Source organism: Sander lucioperca, chromosome 20 (genome assembly GCF_008315115.2).
Source record: "Sander lucioperca isolate FBNREF2018 chromosome 20, SLUC_FBN_1.2, whole genome shotgun sequence".
NCBI lineage: Eukaryota > Metazoa > Chordata > Actinopteri > Perciformes > Percidae > Sander > Sander lucioperca.
Window position 1 is genome coordinate 27,058,619 of NC_050192.1, and position 27,119 is coordinate 27,085,737.

Below are 27,119 nucleotides of genomic sequence, written 5' to 3' on the forward strand. Positions count from 1 at the left end.
TCATATCACATCCATACAGGGATAGCAGTATATTGCTGTATCGGCCGATACGCAAGTTCAGGTATCGGGAAGCAAAAAATTGTATCGGACCATTTCTAGTCGCGACTCGAAAAGATTAAGAACCACTGCTGAGACGGATTATGGTACTCTCATAATCTGTCCCATTATTATTTTACAAAAGCAACCACTTTTGTTTTCCCTCTAAATGCTCTACATTTTATTTAGCCGTGGCTCTACTTTGGGATTTCCTCACCTCAAGTCGTCGTGTTCATATCAGGGCGAGAGGAGCTGCAGCTCTACCTGCTTATAGCCGTTCTTTTATTATAGTTTCTGCTCTTAGCAGGCCCAAGGTGGATTGCCAGATTTGTAAAATGTTGCCTTTTAGTCAAAAACCAGTTAAAGTTCTTTTGCCTGATTTCTTCTCCAGTATTAATTCACATGTACAATTAACAACAATTTATAAATCTATCATTATGGATTAAATCATTGGGAATTGGCTAAACATTAAATGAAAACATGTTCAAATCAAATTCAAACAATAGCCTAAAACTGCCCCTATTTGGAATCATTCAGATAACATTAATTATAACCAGATATATTGTGTACAATTATTCTAAAGTCTAAAACATCTTATCTCAGAAGGTTTGTGTCGCTTTCTGCAGTGCAGTCATAGGATCTAAGACACCTCTGCATAAGAAACTGGATCAATAGTTTGTATTCTTAAGTTTACAAGTAGGAGTAAAAATTAAAGATGTTTACTTGTATCTTGCACAAGTTAAACTGTCACTTTTAGCAATTTGATAAATAAAGTTCCAGGTCCTTCACCCTAGATATAACCGGACCCTGGTCCATGGTTCATGGTAATGAAAAAGTTTGACAAGTTTGTTCATAGATCATAGTCCATATAGCCTGAGGGAACATTCAGATTCTTTTTTTGGGAAATGTATCACAAGCCAATAGTTCCTTTGGTTACTAGTAGCGCCCAACTTCCTGTTATCCCACAAAACCCATTTTAGCCCAGTCTCTTTCTTATTGTGGTCATGAACACTGACCTTAACTGAAGCTTGAGAGGCCTGCACTTCTTTAAATGTTCTTCTGGGCTGTGCTGAGACTTCCTTGAGTTGTCTCTGCATCCTTGGAGAACTCCCGGGAATATTCCCTACTATTGAGAGATTTCCCCTTTAGCTCATAACAGCTCTCACTGTGATTCCGTGAACTGTCCGACCTTTAGAAATGGCTTTGTAACCATTTCTAGATTGATATAAAACATATTCCTTTCTCATTTCCTTTGGAATTTCTTCTGATGGAGTCATTCTTTGACTGTAGGAACTTTGTGGGGACTGCTTCACTGTGGGAGGGGAAAGGGGAAAATGGTTCAGACTCAACATGGCTGGCTGCAATCAAGCCCTGGCTGTGTTCAATCAGCTGAATGTAATCAGCAATCAAATTAGGTTAATTGGCTGATGGAGAAAGGGGAAAGGCCCTTTTTACATGAGTGATGTAGGTTTTAAACTTAACCCTTGTGTTGTCCTCCCGGGTCAAAATGAACACTTTTTTTAGACACTGTTTTTAAAAACAATTCCACATTTTGTGTGCTTATTTCAACATTTTTGCGCGCTCTATAGTGTTTTAAGCCTCCAACATCGCCTTCCAGGCAGCTGACCCTAACTTTAACCCTAAATATAACCATTGCCGCGCTGCCTGGAAGGCGACGTTGGGGGCTTAAAACACCAAACACCTTTTTGCTCCTTTTTCCACTACCATTAGTACATTCACCACTAGAACCAAGTTATTTACACTAGTTTTACACTTATTTTGGGAATTCATGGTCAATAAACCTCATTTATATGAAATTAAAATAAAATTTGTGTGTTAGAAAACAGCAGAAACTATGAACGATTTTGACTAATAGTTAAGATCAGAGGAATGAAGGTAATGGATAATCCCAGACATGTCAAAGTTTAGTCAGAATAATGCTATAAAATTGAATAAAACACCCACAATTCAATGAAAGTAGAGATCTGATCCTTAATTTCACACAATTTGGTTGAAAGAAACCCAAATTTCTGATATAGAAACTTTGAAAACGGGTCATATTTGTCACGAGGACAACAGAAGGGTTAAAACTTAAATAAAATGAGATAACAAGATTCCCTTCGTCTAATGCACTTTTTGTCAATATAGCTAATACTATTCATTGTGAAAAATATACAGTACAATAGAGAAAACAGTGTGTATTCATATGACTTGATTTCATGGCCAACAATTACCATCTCATATATTTCCCAGCTATTGTAATTAGTAAGTTAAGTCATAACCATTGGCGTTCCTTGTCATCATCCATTTGAAAAAGAATAATGCTGAAATGAACAGTCTGAAGATGAACATGAAGCTGATTTAATAGTCTTCTATCAAGCGCTCTATTGTTTAAAAACAAACAGCATCACTAAAAAAAATAATGAAGCTGAGGTTAGTTGGCAACAGTGCAGATATTCTAACAGTAGGAGACTTGGATCAATGACACATGTTGGTTTCACTGAAAGTTTGATTTACTGCGTCTCTGTGTACATTAATGTCTTTAATTAGGCATAACTCAAGCCAACCCTCCTTAAAGGGGATCATTTTATGGTTTAACCTTTTAATTAAAATTGAATTAATCGTGTTCTCCGTCTGCTCCCAGTGTCGCCATGCAGTTCCAGTGTGGTGAGACTGGCAGGGATGCCATGAGAAAAGGCCATGTAACTAAAGGTCACAGGTTTCATAACCAGCAGAGTTTAGTATATGATATGGGATGTTGTTTGAATTGTGTAAGGACTTGTGGTCTGAATACTATCTAAAGCTGTCAGACAAGTGTAGTGGAGTTAAAAAGTACACTATTTCCCTCTGATATGTAGTGGAGAAGAAGTATGAAGTTGCATAAAATGGAAATACCCAAGTAAAGTACACGTAGTATAGTTATAATGTCAATCCTAACCCCTCTTTTTTGGCTTTTTCTGTACTACAAACATTTCTCCTGCTTGCAAGCAAACTCATAAAGCCCTCATTTATTACATAGTGTGTCCAGCAGGGAGCAGGATAACTGCAGGTTTGGACAGGCTGATACAGCAGTGATGTTTTTTTAAAAAGCATTAAGTATTTCTAATATGCATTTCTATACATATACATATAGATACACACTGCTGCCCAAGAACAGAAAAGTGTAAACACAGGTGGGCTATTTGTATGAGTCTACTGTCTCCACCTCACCTCCTGTAATCCTGACAGGACAGACAAGTCCCCTTTCCCTGGAGAAATCCACAACAGCTTCTTGAGTTGTATACACATTAAGCACAAGAAAGATGCACTCACTCCACGCCACCCAATCAGTGCTCCTGTACTCTCCATCAGCTCGAGCACCATCAGAAGGTGAGTCCTCCATTGTCCTTGAGTTTGGAGCAGAGTCTTTTAGGCTGGCCTGCCAAAACTCTAAAATGCTTTAAGTGCTATAAAGGCAATCTTCTTTCATTACATTTGAAGTCAAAGCCATTGGTCCAAAATCTTCATCCTTTGTATTACAGGAGTAATACACCATATGATCATTATAGGTTTTGTGTTACCTATATCAGGGATTCCCAAACTTTTTACCATCAAAGACCCCTTAACTGAAACAAATTAGACCACGGACCCCCGTTTGATAAGATTTAGTCCCAGGGTTCCCATTTGATAGGATTTTTGCTTTTAGATGACCAAAATAGTCATACATCTGGCATTGTGTTACTTATGAATAGAATTATAGTGAAAATAAATGTTTCTCCTTTTTGCTAGGGACCCCCTGGAACTCCCCCAAGTACACCTGGGTGTCCCCGGACCCCATTTTGGTAACCACTGACCTATTTAATTCCCCAGCACAGTGTAGACAGAAGACTAATTCAACACTCCTCACATGATCTGCCCATATAACTCTTTACAACCATCAAGGCTGCTACTGTACACGTTTCTATGGCAATGTGAATGTATTTGTAAATTTGCAAGTTAAAAATGTAATTCTCAGGTGGAAAAAATGCCATCAAAACAAGGCCATATTTTAATGCGAGTATCAAACTAACTTATAAAACTAAACTTTTTTTTCTGATTTGAGATTCTAACAAAAGCATCATTATTTCCCCTTTGTGTATGATATGAAGCAAGGATTCATGGCCCTTCATTATTCATAATTTCAGACAGTACCTGAAGGCAGCATTGTTGAGTTCATGCCCCTTTAAACCCCTCCTTCTACCGAAACAGTAAATAGGTGGAGTATGTGGCATTGCAGCGTCAGTGTACTAGCTAGTAAAGTCTGCTGAGGAGCTGGAGAGCTGTCTGGATACACAGTGAACACTTTCAGCTGGAGCCGAGTCATTTTAGCATCTAGACCTTACCTGCTTTTTAAAAATCTACGTTAAGGTAATTTTTTTTTCTAACACATTTTGCCAAAACCAACTGCTTTTCAGGTTGGTTTACTGACAAGCACTTTGGTACTTTTAATCAACGTTATATAAAAATATAGCCTATATATAAAATGTGTTCGTTAAAGAGCAAATAATGTATCTTATATATTTTTAATTAACGTGAACATTTAGCTGCAGGTTCTGAGTGAATCTTTTTACGTTTGCATTGTCTCAGTCACGTTAATAATTTGGATAAACTGTTGTTAATGGCATTTATAGCCGAGATAAATAAAGTTGATAAGGGCAGCAGTTAGCTTAACGTTACTTAGCTAATAACGTTACAGAACTCTGCACTTCACATAAAAACTAGTTTTTTCATTAACTGACGTTACTTAAAAACATAGAAAGTCAAAAAGTAAGAAACTAAAGGATAACGTTAGCATAAAACCATGCTTGCCTAAATACATTTATATTTACAATGTTATAACTCATTAGTAATAATAGGTTCATTTACGCTACTTTGGGTTTTTAATCCTGATTTTATATGGGACGTCGCGGCGAAATGTAGGCTACATTAGCTAACGTTAGTTAACTGTTTGAGAACGAAAACTCAACTGTAACGTTACCCTTTGACATGTTGGACACTGAGCGATAGGACAGCAGTATTGAACCCTATCGACATTTAGTCACATTCCTAAACAATTATCATACATTTTGATAACTTCGTCCAGCTTGTCCAGCTGCTACTTTGGTTCAACATGGTTCCAAGGGTCAGAGGTTACACACACATGTGTATTGACAATTATTCTGAAAAGTTACGTAACAAGTGCCAGGAATAAATTAGCTACACTTCAATTAAAAATGTAATGGGCAGTAATGTATTCCAGAGTTTCCACAGGGTTCGGTGAATCACCCTTACGTCAAGAGTTCAACAATATTAAAATTCCGTTAGTCTTGGTTCAGTGGAACATTTAGTGTCCAGCATTGATCTCAAAACTGTTTCAGACTATTTTCCCAGGTGGACTGAATAAAATTTGCCAAGTTTGAAGACACTTAATATTATCACAAATTATTGTCTTTGGCAACTTCAATCTAAAAGTATTCACATAATAATAACTTAACACATCTATCAAAGCACACCTCAGCTGACTTGTTGGCCTGTACACTTCAGCACTGACCTTATCACACCCAACCCCTGAGGGAACTTTGAGGGTAATATTAATGGTCTTTAGATCCGCTGTCATGCTCTGACCTGTTCTACAGTCTGTAATCTAGCTGGGAGGAGGACTTAGCCACCCACAAGATTAATACTTTCTACTGCTCTGGGTTTTCTTTTCAATTAGGAATAACAGCGCTTTTGAATTTTAGTCTCCCATGTGTGATATCACAGCAGGCTTGCTTTGCGTTGATACACAAGGATAGTGTTCAAATGTTAAATTTGTCCCTTCTGGAAGCTCGTCACACATTTTTTAAAGGGGACTGAGTCTGTAATTACAGGCCGATGCACATGTGAGTCAGGGAGTGAATGGGTGCATCATGTGGGCTCCGGAGGTGTGGTAACAACAGTGTTTATTCCATGCTCACACTCCTTTGCTGTTTGTGTTTGTATCCTGCAGTCACGGCCCATCAGACAACAAAAAAAGCCCTAGGGCATGGCTTGACATTAACTTTTTGAGGCACTTGTCCTTTGGACAAGTACATTTATGTTTCACTTGTCCATGCACAAAAGTCACTTGTCCGGGTAAAGATTTATCATTTTATACTTTCTTTTGTGTGGACTTTGCCGTTGTTAGTGTTAACTTTTTTTTTTCTCTCTACAATTTCACTTTCTGCCCGGCAGAGGCAGATTTACCAAGGGATCCTTTAAAAGGTGTAGCTACTTTACAGTTGAATATTAGCTGATTAAAAATGTATGTTTATACTGCGGGCGATTATTACTTGGACCGATTCCTGATTGGTCAATCAAAGCATTCTGAGTTGGACGCTGGTTCGACGGATTGTGGGGAAAAAAATGTATTCGTTTCAAATCGGTAAAATAAAATCGGTAAAATAGACGTAATGAGTGGCACTTAACGTGAAGTAACATGGCATTTTATTTTGTTTGAGTTTTAACTTGTCCAGTGGGGAAAGTAAATTTCTCTTCCACTTGCCCTACAAAAAAATCCACTTGTCCTGGACAAGCTGACAAGCCTTAATGTCGAGCCCTGCCTAGGGCACGGCGGCCCCGGAATATTCCTTTGGATATTAGTCTGCCCTGGTGTTTAGGCCGACCTCTTTTGCATTATTATTTTTTTTTCTCAGGGTGGCAGTGGTGGCCTGGAGCAGTGGTTTCAGTTTAAATTCAATTCAACCATATGCAACATTAGAAATCCAGCAATACAGGTTCTCAAAGGCAGATGTAGTTACTACAATATGGACACGTACCGGAGACCGTGAGGTGCTGGTCGTTTCAGAGGCCGTTGCATTTGAGTTTAGCCAACAAAAGGTGACTCTGAGTCGGGTACAGGGCACCGCGAGGTGACAGTCCTTTCAGGGGCCGTTGCAGTTGAGTTTAGCCGAGACAAAGGTTACCATCATGCTAGTTAAGGGGCACCCTGGTAGCCCACCTTGTAGAGCGTGTGCCCCATGTACTAAGGCTCAGTCCTTACCGCAGCAGCCCAGGGTTAGATTTCAACCTGTGGCCCTTCGCTGCATGTCTTCCACCTCTCTCTCCCTCATTTCCTGTCTACAACTGTCCTATCAATTAAAGGCCAAAATGCCCAAAATATAATCTTTAAAAAAACCAGACTAGTTTAGATTAGAAAAAAAGATCATGGTTTGGATTACAACACCGGTCTCCTTAAGTAGTACTCCTGGGACATGAACACATATTTTCCTGGGTGAAAGTCTTGTGTTTTCCCCAGGACACAAACTTGGCATTTAATGCCTTGTGTTTTATGACCCACCCATCAACACTGACTTCCTCCCTATGGAGACCAGAGTGGTCTTATACAGCAGCAGTCAGTGTGGTGCATACAGCAGTAAATACGTGAAATACATACTAATTTAAGTGCATTATTTTTCAGAGCTATGTTCTCGGTAGAGTGTATCAGGTGCTATGGTTATGGTTACACACATTTCCACTTGGCCCATCCTCCAGGTGAATGTGTGTGAGAGTGAATGAGTGAAGGGCATTGCTGAAAAACATGAATGCTCAATTTCATGGTCATCTTTTCTTTGTTTGGCCTAAAAAAATAGTTTCCATAGTTCAGATGTGGACATAATCGGAGCGTGTGGAAGAGTTACAGACAAAGTTACCCTGCCTCAGATGCTTCAGCCTCTCATATCTCCATCTCTCTTCTTAGGACCACACACAATGCCAAACTGGGGAGGAGGCAACAAGTGTGGAGCATGCCGTGGGACAGTGTACCACGCTGAGGAAGTGCAGTGTGACGGGAAGAGTTTCCACAAATGCTGTTTTCTCTGCAGTAAGTACAGCTGTAACACATATACTTCTGACACTTAAAGGACCATTGCTGTGTTTTGCATGTTTTAACCCATGAAGTAGAGATAGAATATATGTTATGTCACTGCTGACCAAGTGTACAACATATTCTTTCATTGATTTCCCCCCAAGATCAGTTCACTTACTATAGGGAGTACTACTCATACAGTTGGATGATGTCTTATGGAGCTGTCTAACATTTGAAAAAAATACTACACATTTTTAACATGAAGCCTGTGTTACAAACTGGGGACAGGGGGTTTGAAGACATGGGCATTTATGAGGCATGGATGGTCCAAAATAGGCTATTGAGTTGCATTATGGGAAGTGTAGGATGCTGCGATTTTGGCGCTTGCCCCATGTTCGGGACTAAAAGTCAGGATATCTCGTATTTAACATGAGTCCCCCAAACAATGAGAGTGCAATACTAAATCCCCGGAGTTCCCTTTTATTATTGTGTTCTTGTCACATTGAGTGAAACTGTTATGAAGTCTCTTCTTGAAGTAGGCTTTGCAATTTAAGATTTGAGAACTGAAAAGCATCTAATTCACAAGCTATGGCTTCAAAAACTGAAACCTGGCAGACAAACATTGAGATAAACTGTGAGAAGTCTTGTGAAAAGGGTAATGGTGAAATTCTTGAATTAAAAAAGGTCCCTTAAAGTTAATACATGAGCTAACTCTTAGGTCTCAGATGTGTGAGTTTTCCTATTAGCATGTACACAAACACATTTGTGAATTTCAGTTTATTTGCTTTGAAGAAAAAGTCTCAGAAAAGCTCAGGCATTTTTGTAGCTGTTGCCTAACCTTGCCAAAAGTCTTAAATGTAATTAACATAAGACCTGTCAAAAGGGGATATTGCATCAACCTGCACATATTGTTTATATTTATAATACTGTACAGTAGGGCTGGTGGAAAAAAAATCGAAATTTGTATGTATCCTGATTTTTTTTTTTTTTGTGTCAACTCTTAAAATCAGTCAGCAAAACAGAAAATGCAGAAAATCCATGTTATGTACTTCTTTACAAATGAAATGGTCTATATCCACGATGTTCCACTTCCGGGATTACTCCGTTGCCGATGGTTTAAAGAAATGCCAATAAACCAGAGCACGTTTCTCTCCTACCCCAGAATGTTGTGTGGACTAGCCAGACCGTCCTCCGCAGCGCTGTGGAGGAAGGTCTGGCAATGGGAGACTACAAATGAAATAAATTTATCAGACTGACTGACATGAAAGGAGACAGACTGGTAAACTTAGTTTCACCTCTCCACTGCCCATCAAAGGGAGCTCGTCCTGACATTTCTCTCACTGGTCATCGGTTGTTGATTTCACACTGCATTATTGTCAGTTTGTTGGACGGTTCAACGGTTTGTACTGCTCCTGAACCGTACTTCAAATGCCAGTGAAGATGTTCCAGCAAAGACCTCGCACAGAGACCAGGATTAAACTAATGCTTTCATTTAGCTGCTATCAGGAGAAGAGCAAAGCAATCAGTGCCTCAAAAGATGAGTTTATTTTTTCCAGCAGCAGTTCCATACAACAGCAGCTTTGTCAGTGACACTCCTACTGAGGACGATGATGAGCGAGGGGACTTGGTGTCCTTGGCTCTCCTTTGCCCTTTCCTCCAGTTTCTCAGTTTGACATTCCCCACTTTTCATTTCTGTGTATGAAAGGCAGCTACAGTATACACTGACAGAAATGTCACACAGTTGCAAACAGAGCCTCATATGACTCTTTGTACACTTACTGGGGCTTTCTCTTTGATTGGCTCGTACTCATGAATGCATGATCTAACTGTAGCCGAGAAAAACTGAAATACTTGTGACAAAAAGAGAAACCATAACAATTACAACAAAGATGGTTATGGAAATGTGAGGGTTTAAGTGCAGTTTGATCAGACATGTTCTAACAAGCCTGTTGCGAGATCAGAGAGACGTGAGTGGAGACATTTTCCCAGCCAGTTGTGTGAAATGTTAAACCTGTATCAGACAGGCACAAAGTGAGTGTGTGAAGAATCACAACTAAGAACTAATCCCAACAGTCCGTGTGCATGCTTAAGCCACCGCAATGCTTTTGTTTTATTCAAACAATGCATTCATTATTTTGAACACACCTGCCAACTACTGATTTCTCCAACAGCTACGGTAGCGTTTGAATCTAATAAATCCTGTACTGACATCAGAAAAAATAGTTATGTATGAAAATCTGGATATACATTAAACATGAAGCCCCACTTCTGAATGCCTTTTCCCACTCTGTATATTAATACTTTTACTTTATAAGTTGAACTTACTTGTATCACTTAGAGAGAAAAGAGTAGACGACAAATACTTAAAGATTATACTTTGTGTTTTTCCGGTTGTGCTTACCTTAAGTTCATCTTCTTTCAGCTCTTCCATTTTAACTGCTATGTCCAATATTATGCTTATTTTCAGGTTCATACTTGTATTTTGGGTTTCTACTAGAACATGTTTACATGCTTTAATGTTCAAAAAACACATTTTTCTCATACTGTCTGTCTGAATATACCTGTATTCACCCTCTGTCTAAAACGCTCCGTTTTAGCGCCTGTCTCTTTAAGCCCCCCTTCCCAAAAAAAGCCCAGTCTGCTCTGATTGGTCAGCGTTTCTGGGTCTTCTGCATTTGCCGGGGAATGACTGTAACGGCACTGTAGCAGCACATTCTACCTACTGTATATATGGTATAGTTGTGACATCACAACCGTATAGACGGCTCGTTTAAAGGCAAAGTTTCTGAATGCAGGCTGTGTGCATTTCTCTGTGGATTGAGCGTTTTGATACTTTCACAGAATTTATATAGCACCTCAACCTACTTTACAGTATAATAAAAAAAGACATGGAAATCTCACTTCTTACAATATGTTTTCTTTTGACTTCTTTCAGTATTTCAAATGTGTTCCACGTACAGTAAATCTAGCCTTTTCTACAAGTCATTTTTTCCTCTGAGAACATTTCAGATCACAAGAAGATACTGTATTTCTTAGGCGCATAGTGACACCATTCCACTTCCATAACTCCTTCTCTCTGTGTGTGTGTCCTCAGTGGTCTGCAGGAAAGGCTTAGACAGCACCACACTGGCTATCCATGACCAGGAGATCTACTGCAAGTCATGCTACGGGAAGAAGTACGGCCCTAAAGGCTACGGCTACGGTCAGGGGGCGGGGACGCTCAACATGGACCGAGGAGAGCGGCTGGGAATCAAACACGAAGAGTAAGTCAGGCTGCTGATTACTATGATAATAACCATGATCAAGATGATTATTTCAGCCAACATGGAACCAAAGTCATCTTCTAAAGTATGCTGTGTCGTCGTAGTCGTATGTTGTAAATTGTATTACACGGCGTTGTGCAGCATGACGCTGTGTGCAGTGATCTAATCATTGTTGTCATGCGATCCATCCTTACTGTATATTCTGTAGGTCAGAGTTGTGTTGTGCGTCTGTCTTCCTGTTTGTTACTAAAGCGTGATTTAGGGTTCTGCGGAGGCTCCACGCAGAGCTTTTGCCGTAGCCTATGTAAGTTGCCTGAAGTTTATACTTGTGCGTTGGTGTCTGCATATCTTTAAGAGTATAGCAGAGCCGGTATGTGTGTGTGCATGGGGAGTGTGTTGTAAAGCGAGTGAGAGAGTGACGGGTTTAGCGCCGGAGCGATTGGGAGGCATAGTGGGAGAATCGGAGAAAGTGTCTATCTTGTGCTTTCTGACGGCAGTCGGAAACCTGTAGCAGGAGAAGTTAACCCTCTCCTTGATTTCATGTTGTTTAGGGAGGAGAACCAGGAAATGAGTCGGGGGAAATGCAACGCTACAAAGCCATGGCTGAGCGATGTGCGCCGCCGCGACGTGTAGTTAAATATTTTGGAAGGTGCACATCAGGCTACGCCATAGGGTCCAGCGTAGGGTCCAGTGTACCTACGTACGTACCCACGGCGTCGACTTAATGCAGAAGCCTAAATTGGCCTTTACTGTGCTTTGTCAGAGCTGTGTTGACCACTCCAGCTCTGCAATGTTTCCATCTGATGGGATTATAAAACGCATCTTAAGATGTACAAATGTAGATACAATTTGACAGTAAAAGCCTTTCACTGCTGCCAGTAGCGACGGCATTTTTAAATATGACTCTGTTTTGCAAGTTTACAGATTCACTACAAAACAAATGGCATCTTAAAATGTCTACATAAAGGATCATCCATCACACTTTATTGCACAAGTGGTAGCTGTGAGGTTGATAAGGTCAGTGAGTTCAGTGGCGCACTGCGTGTAATGATGTTTAACAGCTGTGGCTGCAGGCTGACGATGCCATTGTCCCCAAACAGCATGCAGTCATTGTGCTGAACTCAAAATAGTTCCGAAATACATAAACTTTAAAAAAACGTACTTCACATAGAATTCATGAAAGCTGATTGCCAAATACAGACATGGGGGAAAATGCCTGTAAAAAAAAAGGATTTTATATTTGCCCTTATTGCTCTTCACTAGTCTAGCAGCTTTCCAAGTTAACCAGTCAGTGGGGATTGCTAGATGAGTGGGTAGATGTCAGTGAGAGCCACTGCTGGGTGGCCTGTTAATTAGAGAGATCATCCAGGAACTCGAAGCTAACATGCTTTGGTTCTTGAACAAGACAGTAAACACCTACCAGATGAAAACAAACTTTTGAGAAAGGGAAAAAAGACTATTGGAATAAAGTCTGCCTCTTTCTCAAATCCACCTTGGCTGCAGCAGTTCCCAGCTGGGTTGGGGAAGGGTGTAGATCCAAGAAGAGAAAAGTCAAAGCTGAAGTCTGAAATTCAGAGTAATGATCTATCTAAAAGGTTAATACTGTACATTTTCTAATAGGTGTGCAGCTGAGGCACCGGAATGGGACGGGTATACTATCTGGGTACTCATACTGCAAAATGTACAACTACTTCTGAGAGAAGAGTGTTAGACTTAGGGCTGCTCGATTATTTTGGTCAATACTGAAATCACGATTATTTAACATGATTACTCTTTGTTTTTAGGTAAGATGTTGCAATTGTTGAACTTAAAAAAAGAAATGTGAAATGGTTACACAAATCAACAGTGAAAACACCTTGAACTATGACATATTTTTCCATTTAGAACACAACACGATTACTATGTTTTTGTGATCATTAGGAGCCAAAATCGTAATTGCAATTAAAATGTTGATTTAATTGCACAGCCCTAGTTCGACTGTGTATTCTTATGTACACATGATGTGAAAGCACTAAAACAAACAGGAAAACTCAGAGCCACACACTCCCACCCTGAGTGTTTACTCCTGCCTCGGGCATCAGGTGATGACTGTTATGAAAGAGTTTATTATGTAACCAGAAGGATCCCGCTTTCCCTCCTCTCCGTCCTCTGCCACAAAGGGCTTCATTCAGGGGCCGCTGGGCCTGGCAGTCACCCTCCGATAAGCACCGCTACAGGGGCCCATGGGCCCAGGGTGCCCTGCTCACTTTCCCACCACTGGCCCAGGACAGAGCAGAGTCCGACAGCTTTATTTCTGCTCTTTTTGTCTTCTAAATGTTATTGCAATCATTTAGAAAGTTGTCTTAAACAGATGTTAATCCATTTAAGAATGAATGTTTAACTGATACATCACTTCATAAGGTTAGTTACCAAGGTATTAATGCAGTCAATGTTTTGAGTCATACTTGGTTCACTATTAGTAAATGAGTAAATGTTTTCACAAGAAAAGAGGAGGTTCTGGTACAGGACATGTTTTACAGAATGATCTGTAAAAAAAAAAAAAAAACATTTTCTTGTTTCTTCTTTCTACATGAATTACTTTTTAAAGGATCAACTTCAGCTTCTAGCTGACACAATAACGATATATTTTCGATGTACTGAATGATGGTGATTTTGGGATTCATGTGTTTTTTAAACAATTTGTCATAGCTTCATGTGTTTTTTCCCCCCAGGACACAGACTCACAGACCAACCACCAACCCCAACCCATCCAAATTTGCCCAGAAGTTTGGAGGTTCAGACAAATGTGCCCGGTGTGGAGACTCTGTCTATGCAGCGGAGAAGATCATGGGGGCAGGCAAGGTGAGAGCTTTATCTAAAGCGTCTTCTACTCTCTGTTTACACCACAGACCTAAGGTGGTGCCTTCATATTGCTTGTTTTGTCTGACTACTTCAATAATCCAAAGCCTGAACATGTTATTTTTGTACAAACATTCATGGAATAGCTTTGGTGATCCCCTGAGGTCGACATTTGTAGTTTTCTATAAATTGTCTCAACATTTATTAATTACATGGATTGCCTTGACATTTGGTACAGACATTCATGTTCCCCTCAGGATGAAGTGTAATCACTTGAGGGAACCACTGACTTGTCATCTAGCTGATGTTCATCATGCTAAAATGCTAACCTAAGATGTGTAACGGGTAAACATTGTCTGTTAAACATCAGCATGATTATAAGCTCGATGGTGTTTTAAGCCCCTAATGTTGACTTCAAGGCAGTGCTGTGACCGTCGACTTCAAGGCACCTAACCCTAACCATTGCCTAATCCTAGTGCCTTCCAGGCAGCGCTGCCTGGAAGACGACGTTGGGGGCTTAAAACACCAAACACCTGATTATAATGTCCTTTTGATCGTGTTAGTATGCTGACTTCAGCATGTAGCTCAAGTCACCAATGTGCCGAGGTACAGCCACACAGAGCTGCTAGCATGGCTGTTTTCCAGGTCCCCAGGAAGTGCGCCAGTCTTTGAAGCCAATCGAACATAGTGGCCAAACGGTGGAATTGCAACGCCTATAAATTAGTGGATACATTTTTCCGAGCGTCACAACCCCCACGAAATTCTCGTTTTACTGTCAGAATTTGATCGATTTGGTCCGATAACTTTTGGAAAGTCTAGAAGAGCCGCACAATTATACCATTTAATCCCCATTCAAGTTAGCAAGGCCTTAAACCGGAATTAGCTGTCTCGGCCGGCAGAAGTTTCTAGTGTGCCTGCTCTATGGGCCGCACAGTGCTGAAGCAGTGCCGATCATCCGGGTCATTTTTGCCTCCATGATGGCTTCATGCGCCTCACAGGAATGAACGGGGCTTTGCCTTGAATGCTGTATCCAGTTCTTATAATACATCCATGCTGTAAAGTCATGTAGACACTATTTTGGATCAATGTTCATCTCTATATCTAAGATATAAGAACGATGTGTTTGCAGAATAAGAAACACCCTTTGGATACAATATGCACTGTCAGGCTTTATTTGTCGTCATGACAACACTGACTGAGAGTGTACAACCGATACCACAGACTTTAGGGATGTGCAACTCTGTTCTGGTATTTCTTGTTCACGCTAATGACTAGAGGTACAACGATGAATCGATTAATCGATTAGTTGTCAACTATTAAATTAATCGCCAACTATTTTGATAATCGATTAATCATTTGAGTCATTTTTTTAATTAAAAAACAGCTTGTTAAATGTGAATATCTTCTAGTTTCTTCTCTCCTCTGTGACGGTAAACTGAATATCTTTGAGTTGTGGACAAAACAAGACATTTGAGGACGTCATCTTAGGCTTTGGGAAACACTGATCGACATTTTTCCACCATGTTTTGACATTTTTATAGATCAAACAACTAATCGATTAATCGAGAAAATAATCGATAGATTAATCGACTATGAAAATAACCGTTAGTTGCAGCCCTACTAATGACAAAACTTCGCAGAAATGAATCTGCGGTGTGAACTTCAAAGGCTTATAATGACTATTCAAATGTTTTGTGTGTATTAAAGCTTTAGGTCGTAACTTTTTGATATTAATGAACGTCCGTTAATTCAAGCCATTGCCAAATGAGTTGCTATAAAGCTAATTAAGACTATCAGCTCCACACAACTCTCTCTGTATTTCTCAGTATGACTATGTTCAGAAGATTGTGGCGTCCGGTGATTTTCCGGCACAGAAGCTCAAGTGAAGATAATGACCTCTTCTGAAGAGTCCATCATGTTGTGGAGGAGGAGTGGGGGTGGTACGCGGTCACAGAAGGCTTGTATGATGTAGACGCGCCGACAGTGTTGTTGTCATTACTTAGAATTCTTCATGGGGGGCGGCAGAAAATACGCACTATAGCTTTACAAGCTTTATAAGTTTACAGTTAATGATCATTACATACAGTTTTAGCATGAACAGCCCCCAACAGAAATCCAACCTCTAACCCAGAGCAATGGTGTTTCCCTGAACTCCACAGGAACACAAGCTACAGTCACAAACCACAGGGGTGCAACTTGTTGGACTGGATTGAACGCACATGTTTCTTACAGCACTGAACCACACGCAGGAGGTTTGGTGTGGTCTCTCCTAATGAGAGAACACAAATCCTGTTTTTCTGATTAAAGCCATTCCATAAGGTTTGGATGGGAGCTTCCCAACAGCTGGCGTTAACCGTGCGAGGCTGTCCGGACACTGTGGTCCTGGGACATTTACAGCCGATGAAGTCATAAGAGTCTAGAGATGTATTGGCCGCATGTTTAGTTCTGAGGAAGAGAATCAATAAGTCTCAGAGTAGGGAGTAGAGCGTTTCCTGCCGCTAATCGCATGCGGATTCATACTTGAGCTGTTTTATAGCAGGTGATGTCATCGGGCGGAGAGCTGTTAATGTGTTTCCTAATGGGAGGAAATGTACAAGGCTCCACTCATTGGCTAAAGCATAACCTGTAATTTTCTGGGTAATGAAGACATTCAGAAAGGCCCCCCAGGCTGGGAGAGCTGCTTTGATGGGATTTGACGAAAGGAAATGATGACATACGCTCCAAGGAACATCTGCTAACATTACCTTTTTTTCTTTTTGGTCTGACAGTTTGAGGTAGATTTAGCATAAAAAGCATGAAGACAGACTTGAACAGCTGCCATCGTACAATTAAAATGATGTCTTTCTCTTTGTAGCCGTGGCATAAGAACTGCTTCCGCTGTGCAAAATGTGGCAAAAGCCTGGAGTCGACCACGCAGACTGAGAAAGACGGAGAAATCTACTGCAAAGGTGAGCTAAAACATCTGACATGGAACAAAATGTGTGTAGGATTTCATTAGAGCACTATGACAGATTGTTTCTGTTGAGTTTTAACAGAGCCAGGAATAATAGAAGGTGATCTACACATTTGCATTGGCCAACACATGGCATGAAAAGTTCACTTTGAGGTTTTTTAACATTAATATGAGTTCCCCCAGCCTGCCTATGGTCCCCCAGTGATTAGAAATGGAGATAGGTGTAAACCGAGCCCTGGGTATCCTACTCTGACTTTGAGAAAATGAAAGCTCAGATGGGCCAATCTGGAATCTTCCCTTTATGACGTCATAAGGGGAAAGGTTACCTCCCCTTTCTCTGCTTTGCCCGCCCAGAGAATTTGGCCTGCCCATGAGGAAATAGAGCTACAACCGTGGCCGCAAGCTGGTCAAGGCCACACCCCCACCCTCCACCTTGCCCCCCCCCCTCTCCTCCTCAATAGCATTTAAAGCTACAGACACAGAAATGGCACATACTAAGGAAAGCTCATTGTGGGACTGGCTCTAGTGGCTGTAATTCTGCACCAAGGCTGAATTTAGGGAAAGAGACTTCAGATACAGTATTGGGGGACCACTAAGGTCTATATAAAAGAGACTTCAGATACAGTATTAGGGGACCACTAAGGTCTATATAAAAGAGACTTCAGATACAGTATTAGGGGACCACTAAGGTCTATATAAAAGAGACTTCAGATACAGTATTAGGGGACCACTAAGGCCTATATAAAAGAGACTTCAGATACAGTATTAGGGGACCACTAAGGCCTATATAAAAGAGACTTCAGATACAGTATTAGGGGACCACTAAGGTCTATATAAAAGAGACTTCAGATACAGTATTAGGGGACCACTAAGGTCTATATAAAAGAGACTTCAGATACAGTATTAGGGGACCACTAAGGTCTATATAAAAGAGACTTCAGATACAGTATTAGGGGACCACTAAGGTCTATATAAAAGAGACTTCAGATACAGTATTAGGGGACCACTAAGGTCTATATAAAAGAGACTTCAGATACAGTATTAGGGGACCACTAAGGTCTATATAAAAGCATCCAAAACGCAGCATGTCATAGGACCTTTAATCTACAGCGTCATACAGAGCACCCTGAGTCACTACTGTCAGCTGATGTGATCGTATCAGCAAAAACAGAGCTGGACAGACTGGCTCTTATGTAACCCAAAACACACACACACACACACACACACACACACACACACACACACACACACACACACACACACACACACACACACACACACACACACACACACACACACACACACACACACACAGCCGCTTGTATTCACTCGTCCGTCGTCCCAGATGAGTGTTTTCACATTTGGAGTGTTGGTTTGGCCGGATCCTGCTGGCCTCGTCATGCTAACAGAGCTGCTCACTGTCCACTATACTTTAGTGGGCAGAAACATCTGCAGTCTGACCTCCACAGAGAGTTCTCCCTACTCATCAGCTCAGCGAGATGGGATGGTTTGGTTAAACAGAAGACATAGATTTAGACAGAAACACGCACACAGATGTCAGCAGATGGATGTTTGCTGAATGTCATAATGAAACCTTGTACTGATGAGGAGGAATGTTGCATCTCCGCTCTGAACCCAAACAGGCCAGACGCTGCTGCTGCTGCTGCTGCTATCAGCCAGTGGTGTGGAGACATCCTGACTGCTGGATAGTGTTGCTCTAATCACAAACAATTTCAAGACATGTAGACAGCAGACCTGATATGTCACATTTGCAAAAAAAGAAAACAAAAGAAAGAAAAGTAATTTCCAAACACTTTGTTGACATTTTGTTGAAGACAATCGGGGAGTGGTTTCAGTAAATGTTTAAAAAGTCAGAAATTCTGCACCTCAGTGTTTGGCCACAACCTGAATGGTGAGCTTATTTTAAACCTCATCACGTTGATGTGAGGTAAACAAGCTCTGAGTGTGAGAGCTGGGAAACAGCAATGTCAAAACACACACACACACACACACACACACACACAAACACAGTGTGATTTTAGTATGGAAACCACCAGCTGTGGCTCATCTCCAATACACTGGAACCCAGCGGTAACCGGTTTGTGGTGCTCCAAGATCAAATCAAAATTCGAGTGAAATCTCAACAGCAACGTCTTTTTCCAAATAGCGTGACACAATCATTCCTAATAATGTAAGATATGTGTAGCTCAGTGATAGTTCAGCAACTTGATATGGAAGAAAGCAGGCTGACTTGAACGATTTTTATTTGGGATTTTTTTTTTTTTTTTTAAAGGATCATGTTCAAAAAAACGTGTGCACTTTTCTTTTTAAGTTAACAGATTAACATTTGTTTGTCAAGAGAAACTGTTAATGACATAAACCCAAACTGTGTACATTTAGGATGCTGAGATTATATTGTTGGTCTGTAATTTATCTAAGAAGCAACGTCTGTGTTTAAGCTGGACTGTATGGAAGAAGAGAAGCAGATTTTTGAGATGATATATAGCGATGACTTGTAATCCCATGAGGGATAGGCCACCCGTTTGACAACTAAACAACATAGTTCACACACTGGGGAGGTTCATTCCCTTGCTGTGGAAGCTTGACTCAGCAACATGAACTCATTTTCTTCCTCTTTTAGCATGATAAAGCAGCCTGATAGCAACGCACTTACACATCACCTTACAAAGTTTTTAAATGATGTTTTTTTAGGTCAGTAATGTAAGGATGGAGTTTTGGAACAATACAATCTGCAGCTTATTAATGTTTCTTCTTTCCTCTCTTTCCCTCGGCAGCGTGTTACGCTAAGAACTTTGGGCCCAAAGGGTTTGGTTACGGCCAAGGAGCCGGCGCTCTGGTTCACGCTCAGTGATGGCTCAACTGGATCCATCACACCTTTTTATACTTCTATTATATTCCTCTGTCCAGCATCAACCAGCCCTTCTCTTGTGTTTTCTCCCTCATGTGCTTTCATGTTGAAGTAGGTGCTCTCGATTCAAATAAAAACATTAACAAAACCACTTGTTCACATTTGACTATTTTATTATTAAAGCCATTAAAACTGAACCATGCCCATATGTTTACATCTTAAGCGGAGTTACAGTGATGTCTGAAGGTGGGCAGAGAGGCACTGGAGATGATTATGTGCTTTATTTTTATTTTTTTTAACTTTAATTTTATGATCCCACATGGCGAGGTGAGAGGGGGAGACAGAACAGAAACGTTTCAGGCTGCTGGAAGAACTAGTGAGGACTGAAATGGCTTTGAATTCATGTCCTGGATGAGCAGAACTCTGCCCTAGAAAAACAAAAAACACCAGCCTGCATTGACCTCCTGTCACCTAAAAGGCATGATTAGAACACAAGTGGTTAGTTACTGGTACTGATATGAAATCAACCTTTGGCCTTTAAAGCACACCAAAAGTAGCTGCTGTGTGTTGTCTTCGTAGGGCAGAAATGACATCAGTGGTTGGTTTTGCAGGATGGGGGGTGGGGGGGGAGTGAAACATGGACTATGTTGACATAACCGCCCCCTTCTGATGATGCAAACATGAGGCCCAAACGTTCCAGAGGCCTTAATGTAATATAACCTCCCTCTTTGCTTAAAACTATTGCATGATCACATTTCAGCTTTTAGAAAAAAAAAAAAAAATTGGCGTCTGCCTTAGTTCTCTAGTGTCTTTGCTTTACAATTTGTACATCCAGTGGTATAACAAACCCAGCGATATATGACATAGAAGTAAAAAATAAAAACCGTTAGGATGACTACAGAGTCCACAAGCATGGAACATTCAAATATATTACACACTTGCACAGGAGGGCCTGATTGGTAATCTGGCGACCTGAAAGAAAACTTCCACTAAACACACTGGATTTGTGAGAAAGAAAATAAAAGAAAAGACTGACAAATGAACAGCAATGCAGAAAAGTACTGGCAAATACTTAACATTCACTATATACAGACACGTGGCTTGCCTGGCTGTCACCATGGTGATGACTATGGGGTTGGGGGCGACGGCGAGAGCCCAGTTGTCCCAAGCATTGTACATGCAGTGGAGTTTCTTGGCGGGGGGGAAATTTAAGGTATTTAGGGGTTAAAATGCCTATAGACAGCAGTGTCGGACATCACTAAAAGCTACAGTCATACACTTTGGAGTATAGTCACTTGATTTTCTTCTTTCCGTTTGGTTGGAAGAAATCCCCCAAACTTAAAAAATAAAATAAAATAAATCCAGGAGCACCTTCAACTAACACAGACAAGAAAAGAAAATAGTTACAGAGAAAGATATTGTATATGTACAGGTGCACATTCTTTACACTTCAGTCCATCCTGCTGCTGCTGCCTGCGGGGGGAGGGGGGGGGGGCCAGACAGGAAGTGATGGGAGTTGGCCCCTCCTCCTCCTCCTCCTCTCTGTAAACAATGGAAGCGTCGGTGTGAAGCGGCGCTGCCCGTGTGTTCAGTAACGGCCAAAAACAAATGACTCAAAACAAATGATCAGTGCAATGTTGTAGGCAGACACAAACAAAAAAAAATAAGACTTTACAGCTTTTTGAGAAAAAAAAACAAAACATGGAATGAACCTTTCTTGTAAACTCATCTGTCCTCCTGCTGCATTCTTTTTCTTATACTCAACTCTGCTGTTCATAAATACGCTCGCTGTACCTGTCTACATAGAGTTTTATGGTAAAGTTCCCGGGCTTCCATGTCAAACTGCTACAGGTACTTGTTAAATCACTTTTATTTCCTCATAAAAACCTACTCAGCTAAAAATGATGTGAAATGTTAAAATGATGGCGCTAGAACATAGTAACTTTGTCTATAAATAGTTTTTAAATAAATATACCTGTATCACATTGTCTGTAGGATATTTTCTGTCACGTCTAAAGTGGTCGCCGCTGAAGGAGTGCACTTAATCCTGCGTTCCTACTGCACAACAACGGTTTCCAGGTTATTACTTTGAGTAAAAAAAACACTTGGGATATCCTCTTAAAATTCCGCCTTGCAGCTTTATTTCAGCAGGTGAGAAGTTGGGACTCCTACAGCGGCTCCACCTGTAACACACTTCCCCCTCTGATGAGTTCAACTATGTTGGCAAATCCTCATCAGCTTCGACTCCAAAAAATAATCACGGTGCAAAATCGAGACCTTAAAAAGACATTCCCTTATCTCTATTCATGGTTAAAAAAAAAAAAATTATAAAAAACAACAACTTTCCTTCAGCTTTCCTGGCCACCACAGTTCATTATCACAGGAACAGCAGAGTTCCTGAACCATTCAAAAACAAAAAAAAAGATACACACAGGGCACATCAACAGGGACACCATAAATAAGGATATAAAGTGGGAAGGGTAGAGAGCTATACTGCCACTTTATGGCGCTGCCGTCTCTGCAGCGTCACATCTCCGGTACAAACAGAAGAGCTTTTATCTTGGAATTCCTCTGGTCCGTCGGCCTCTCTCCTCTCCGTTGGTGCCTGGCAGCAACGCAACCGTCCAAAGGGCTCAGGAGAAGAGACGAGGTGGAGGGGGGGGGTTAGGGTAGGGAATGTGGAGGTACAGTCTGATGTTGTAGAATAGTAGTAGTAGTAGTAATAGTAATAAAGGGTGGTGGTGAGGGCGGAGGGAGAGGCCTTGCCCCGTTACAGCATGCTGGTCCTGGCTGATTTTTTTCTAAGTCTTTTTGATCGGTGAGGGAGAGATGGTCCAAAAAAAAAAAAAAAGCAAGCACTCCCGAGAACAGCATCGCTCCGACTTGAGCGCCGGGAGGGGGGGTGGTGAGGGGACGGGACAGTAATCATTCTGAAACTTACTTCCACTCCCCCCCTTTCTTCCTCCTCTACACCAGCTGGTAGCCCGAGCCAGACGTCTGGTCGTATTCTATTGTGTACTGCGTGGTCCAGTCCACGGCCACGGGCCGGATCAGACCGCAGCAGCGGATCTCAAAGAAATCTATCAGGTTTCTGAAGCAGCCGTGGCTGCAGAGAGAGAGAGAGAGAGAGAGAGAGAGAGAGAGAGAGAGAGAGAGAGAGAGAGAGAGAGAGAGAGAGAGACACACACAGAGGAACATGAGTGGCATCAGTGTGAGGAAAGCACCATTCCAATTGTGCTGGAAGAGTAATAACTACCTATTATATTGATACAGGGTACAGTCACACATTTCTTCACCAATTTAGCATTACACTCTTCAAAACCTAGCACCTGTTGTAACCCCTAGATTCCACCATGCGCGTGTGCGCAAATGCACTTGCTATTTTATCTCATCACTGGCCCCCTCTCATGTGCAATTCTTATTTATTTATTTATTTAAATATTACACGCCTGAATGTATGTGATGTCTCGTTTTGTTTTTATTTTCTTTCTCTTTCATTGAACAGAAGAGCTCTTCAAATTCTGTTGTATGTTACCATGTACAATAACAATAAAGGCCATCTAAAACTGACAGTTGAAAACCAGAAATAGTCCCCACCCCTTACTTTAGATAATGTACAGAAAACACTGTAAACTGTTTTCCTAGGGTCTATTTCTTTGTTAGAGAGTAGGTCTTGGGTAGTGAGGCTTGTGGGTTGTCCTGAGTAACGGGGACATTGTTACTGGATGCTACGAGCATCACAAATGAAAATCCATTCTCTTCAGTTGCATTAGAGAGGAAGCTGGTACAAAACCCAAACTATCTGCATGGTTAGAGAAGTAAGTGAGATTTGGGTGAACCAACCCTTAAATGCTTTTACTGAAACGATGACATTCAGCTCTCTGTATAAGCAAATAAGTAAGAGATCACTTACTTGAAGGGGCTTTCGATGGACGTGGCTGTGACTTTAAAGTGCTTGTATCTCCGAGCGTTCATCCTCTCATTGGTGGTGATTCCCAGAGCAGCGATCTAAGAGAGGTAAACGCTAAGAGGTCAGCCAACCTTTCACAGAGTAACAGACATAAATAACATCTACTGGAATTCAAGCGCAATTGCAAATCCTAGTTTTCAATGTGTCAAGGTGTCCAAACGGGTGTACAAAACGTAAATCCAGACCTGGTAGAGCTGACACATGATGAGCACGGCCACCCACATGAAGTGGAAGATGCTGTTGAGGAACATCCAGAACATCCAGGGAGAGCAGGAGGCGATCTGGGTTAGATAAAGCCAGAAACCATCCTTGGCGTAACTGGTGGCACAGTGGAGCCTCCAGTCTGAGGGAGAAGACGCACAAGTCAAGGAGTTAGCAGAGAGATACAACCAGGGAAAGAAACGTAAAAGTGGGTTTCCTACTCACAGGAAATGCAGCCGTATATCATCCAGCAGATCATGCAGAGCAGGAAGAACAGATAACCCATGAAGTAGCGGTGATTCCCACTTCCTATAGAGGAGAAACCAGCACATCATGTTCCATTCTCATCACCTTAGTTAGTTGCTTTGGTTGCCAATGGAAGGAAGGTCAAGGGAAAGAAAAAGCCTGGACAGGCCCAGAAGTGATTAAGGGAGCTTTCACACCTATAGTTGGGTGGACTCGAAGCGTTTCGGGGGGTGAAGTCGCAACTTTGTGGCATTTTTCATTTGGTTCAGTTTGCTTTCACACTGCACACTTTGTCAAACGCACCAAACACTGTAAACACACGTCACGCGATCCAAACGGTTGCTTGTTTATTGGACAGAACATCCGAAACTCGCTGACACTTCTGCTCTCAGAAATAATGGATAACACCAAATGTATTGAACGTCTTGGGTTTTCTGGTTCTGCTTCAGTGTTTCTAGTATTTCCGAAGGCGGCGAACAATGAGCAGCTGACAGACAGCGAGTGAAGGAGAGAGAGATGATGATGTCACATAGACGACCAGTGACGTGTGCTCAGAACAGCTTATGGATCTGAAAGTTATTGTCCCTTAAATCATATACAAGTCCGTAAATTGTTTACAATGTTGAAATTGCAGGCTAGTAAGTGCTCCGTCTTTGGTTCACTTCCTGTATTTGGGTCGGATCACGTTCATTCAGACCAAACGAGGCAGGTGTGAAAGCAACCTGAGATACGCAGAGCAATTTACACACACACAGACAGACACAGACACAGACACAGACACACACACACACACAAACACTTTTATTTTTAAAGGTCAGTTATTTCATGGATCCAGAATAGCTGGTTTGATTTGCATTGATATGGATCTTATCTCAGTTAGCTATTAGGCTAACTGAAATAAAACCATGCCAATCTCTAGGTATGGTGAAGGGTGTGTGATGATGTGGGGCTACTTTAATTCCAAAGGCCAAGGGAACTTTATCAGGATGCATAGTATCCTGGATCCATGAAGTAACTGGCCTTTAAAAATAAAAATCTGCCTTCCTCTATGGGAATTTAACATAGGGGTATGTATAATGTATTTTAAGGAAGAACATTTATTTATTTACAATACATTATTCATTCACAAAACAAATTGGTGTCCTTAAAAGGTCGGATTTTTCCTCATTCTTTTAATTAAGGCATTAAGATCAATTTCCAAACGATGATTTTTTAATTCCTTTTTTTAGTCAACTTTAGCATGGGTATGAATACTTATGAGCAGCACTGTATATATATATATACACACACACACACACACACACACACACACATATACATACATATATACAGTGAGGAAAATAAGTATTTGAACACCCTGCTATTTTGCAAGTTCTTAGAAATCATGGAGGGGTCTGAAATTGTCATCGTAGGAGCATGTCCACTGTGAGAGACGTAATCTAAAAAAAAAAATCCAGAAATCACAATGTATGATTTTTTAACTATTTATTTGTATGATACAGCTGCAAATAAGTATTTGAACACCTGAGAAAATCAATGTTAATATTTGGTACAGTAGCCTTTGTTTGCAATTACAGAGGTCAAACGTTTCCTGTAGTTTTTCACCAGGTTTGCACACACTGCAGGAGGGATTTTGGCCCACTCCTCCACACAGATCTTCTCTAGATCAGTCAGGTTTCTGGGCTGTCACTGAGAAACACGGAGTTTGAGCTCCCTCCAAAGATTCTCTATTGGGTTTAGGTCTGGAGACTGGCTAGGCCACGCCAGAACCTTGATATGCTTCTTACAGAGCCACTCCTTGGTTATCCTGGCTGTGTGCTTCGGGTCATTGTCATGTTGGAAGACCCAGCCTCGACCCATCTTCAATGCTCTAACTGAGGGAAGGAGGTCGTTCCCCAAAATCTCGCAATACATGGCCCCGGTCATCCTCTCCTTAATACAGTGCAGTCGCCCTGTCCCATGTGCAGAAAAACACCCCCAAAGCATGATGCTACCACCCCCATGCTTCACAGTAAGGATGGTGTTCTTGGGATGGTACTCATCATTCTTCTTCCTCCAAACACGGTTAGTGGAATTATGACCAAAAAGTTCTATTTTGGTCTCATCTGACCACATGACTTTCTCCCATGACTCCTCTGGATCATCCAAATGGTCATTGGCGAACTTAAGACGGGCCTTGACATGTGCTGGTTTAAGCAGGGGAACCTTCCGTGCCATGCATGATTTCAAACCATGACGTCTTAGTGTATTACCAACAGTAACCTTGGAAACGGTGGTCCCAGCTCTTTTCAGGTCATTGACCAGCTCCTCCCGTGTAGTTCTGGGCTGATTTCTCACCTTTCTTAGGATCATTGAGACCCCACGAGGTGAGATCTTGCATGGAGCCCCAGTCCGAGGGAGACTGACAGTCATGTTTAGCCGTAAATTTCCCCGTAGCCCTTTCCAGCCTTGTGGAGGTGTACAATTTTGTCTCTAGTGTCTTTGGACAGCTCTTTGGTCTTGGCCATGTTAGTAGTTGGATTCTTACTGATTGTATGGGGTGGACAGGTGTCTTTATGCAGATAACGACCTCAAACAGGTGCATCTAATTTAGGATAATAAATGGAGTGGAGGTGGACATTTTAAAGGCAGACTAACAGGTCTTTGAGGGTCAGAATTCTAGCTGATAGACAGGTGTTCAAATACTTATTTGCAGCTGTATCATACAAATAAATAGTTAAAAAATCATATATTGTGATTTCTGGATTTTATATATATATAAAATCCAGAAATCACAATATATGATTTTATATATATATATATATATATATATATATATATATATATATATAGATAGATAGATAGATAGATAGATAGATAGATAGATAGATAGATAGATAGATAGATAGATAGATAGATAGATAGATAGAGAGAGAGAGAGA

The 27,119-nt window shown here is 41.1% G+C and overlaps 2 protein-coding genes across 4 annotated transcripts in view; one reads left to right on the plus strand and one right to left on the minus strand.

Moving 5' to 3' along the window:
* The first annotated feature begins 4,310 nt into the window (after window positions 1-4,310).
* On the plus strand, window positions 4,311-19,925 carry csrp2 (cysteine and glycine-rich protein 2). Of its 2 annotated transcripts, none has more exons than XM_031306136.1 (6): window positions 4,311-4,422; window positions 7,751-7,873; window positions 10,953-11,121; window positions 13,833-13,962; window positions 16,814-16,907; window positions 19,708-19,925. In XM_031306136.1, the coding sequence occupies exons 2-6, from the start codon at window positions 7,762-7,764 to the stop codon at window positions 19,782-19,784; spliced, it is 582 nt and encodes a 193-aa protein (XP_031161996.1). In that variant the 5' UTR covers window positions 4,311-4,422; window positions 7,751-7,761; the 3' UTR covers window positions 19,785-19,925. The 2 variants fall into 2 exon arrangements, with proteins under 2 accessions (XP_031161996.1, XP_031161997.1); XM_031306137.1 differs by having other exon boundaries at window positions 4,323-4,407; window positions 7,749-7,873.
* A 153-nt stretch (window positions 19,926-20,078) lies between these two features.
* zdhhc17 (zinc finger DHHC-type palmitoyltransferase 17) overlaps window positions 20,079-27,119 on the minus strand; it is a 36,486-nt gene continuing 29,445 nt past the window's right edge. For both annotated transcript variants that reach the window (XM_035996083.1, XM_031306135.2), the window contains 4 exons: window positions 24,178-24,261; window positions 23,937-24,094; window positions 23,695-23,789; window positions 20,079-22,887 (listed from right to left, as the gene is read on the minus strand). In XM_035996083.1, coding sequence (XP_035851976.1) covers window positions 22,749-22,887; window positions 23,695-23,789; window positions 23,937-24,094; window positions 24,178-24,261 — 476 coding nt within the window. In that variant the 3' untranslated portion in view covers window positions 20,079-22,748. The remainder of the gene's footprint in view (window positions 22,888-23,694; window positions 23,790-23,936; window positions 24,095-24,177; window positions 24,262-27,119) is intronic.

Coding starts and splice junctions, on each gene's coding strand:
- csrp2 (XM_031306136.1), top strand. CDS start 7,762: ATGCCAAACTGGGGAGGAGGCAACAAGTGTGGAGCATGCCGTGGGACA. Junction 7,874..10,952: donor CAAATGCTGTTTTCTCTGCA/GTAAGTACAGCT, acceptor GTGTGTCCTCAG/TGGTCTGCAGGAAAGGCTTA. Junction 11,122..13,832: donor CTGGGAATCAAACACGAAGA/GTAAGTCAGGCT, acceptor TTTTCCCCCCAG/GACACAGACTCACAGACCAA.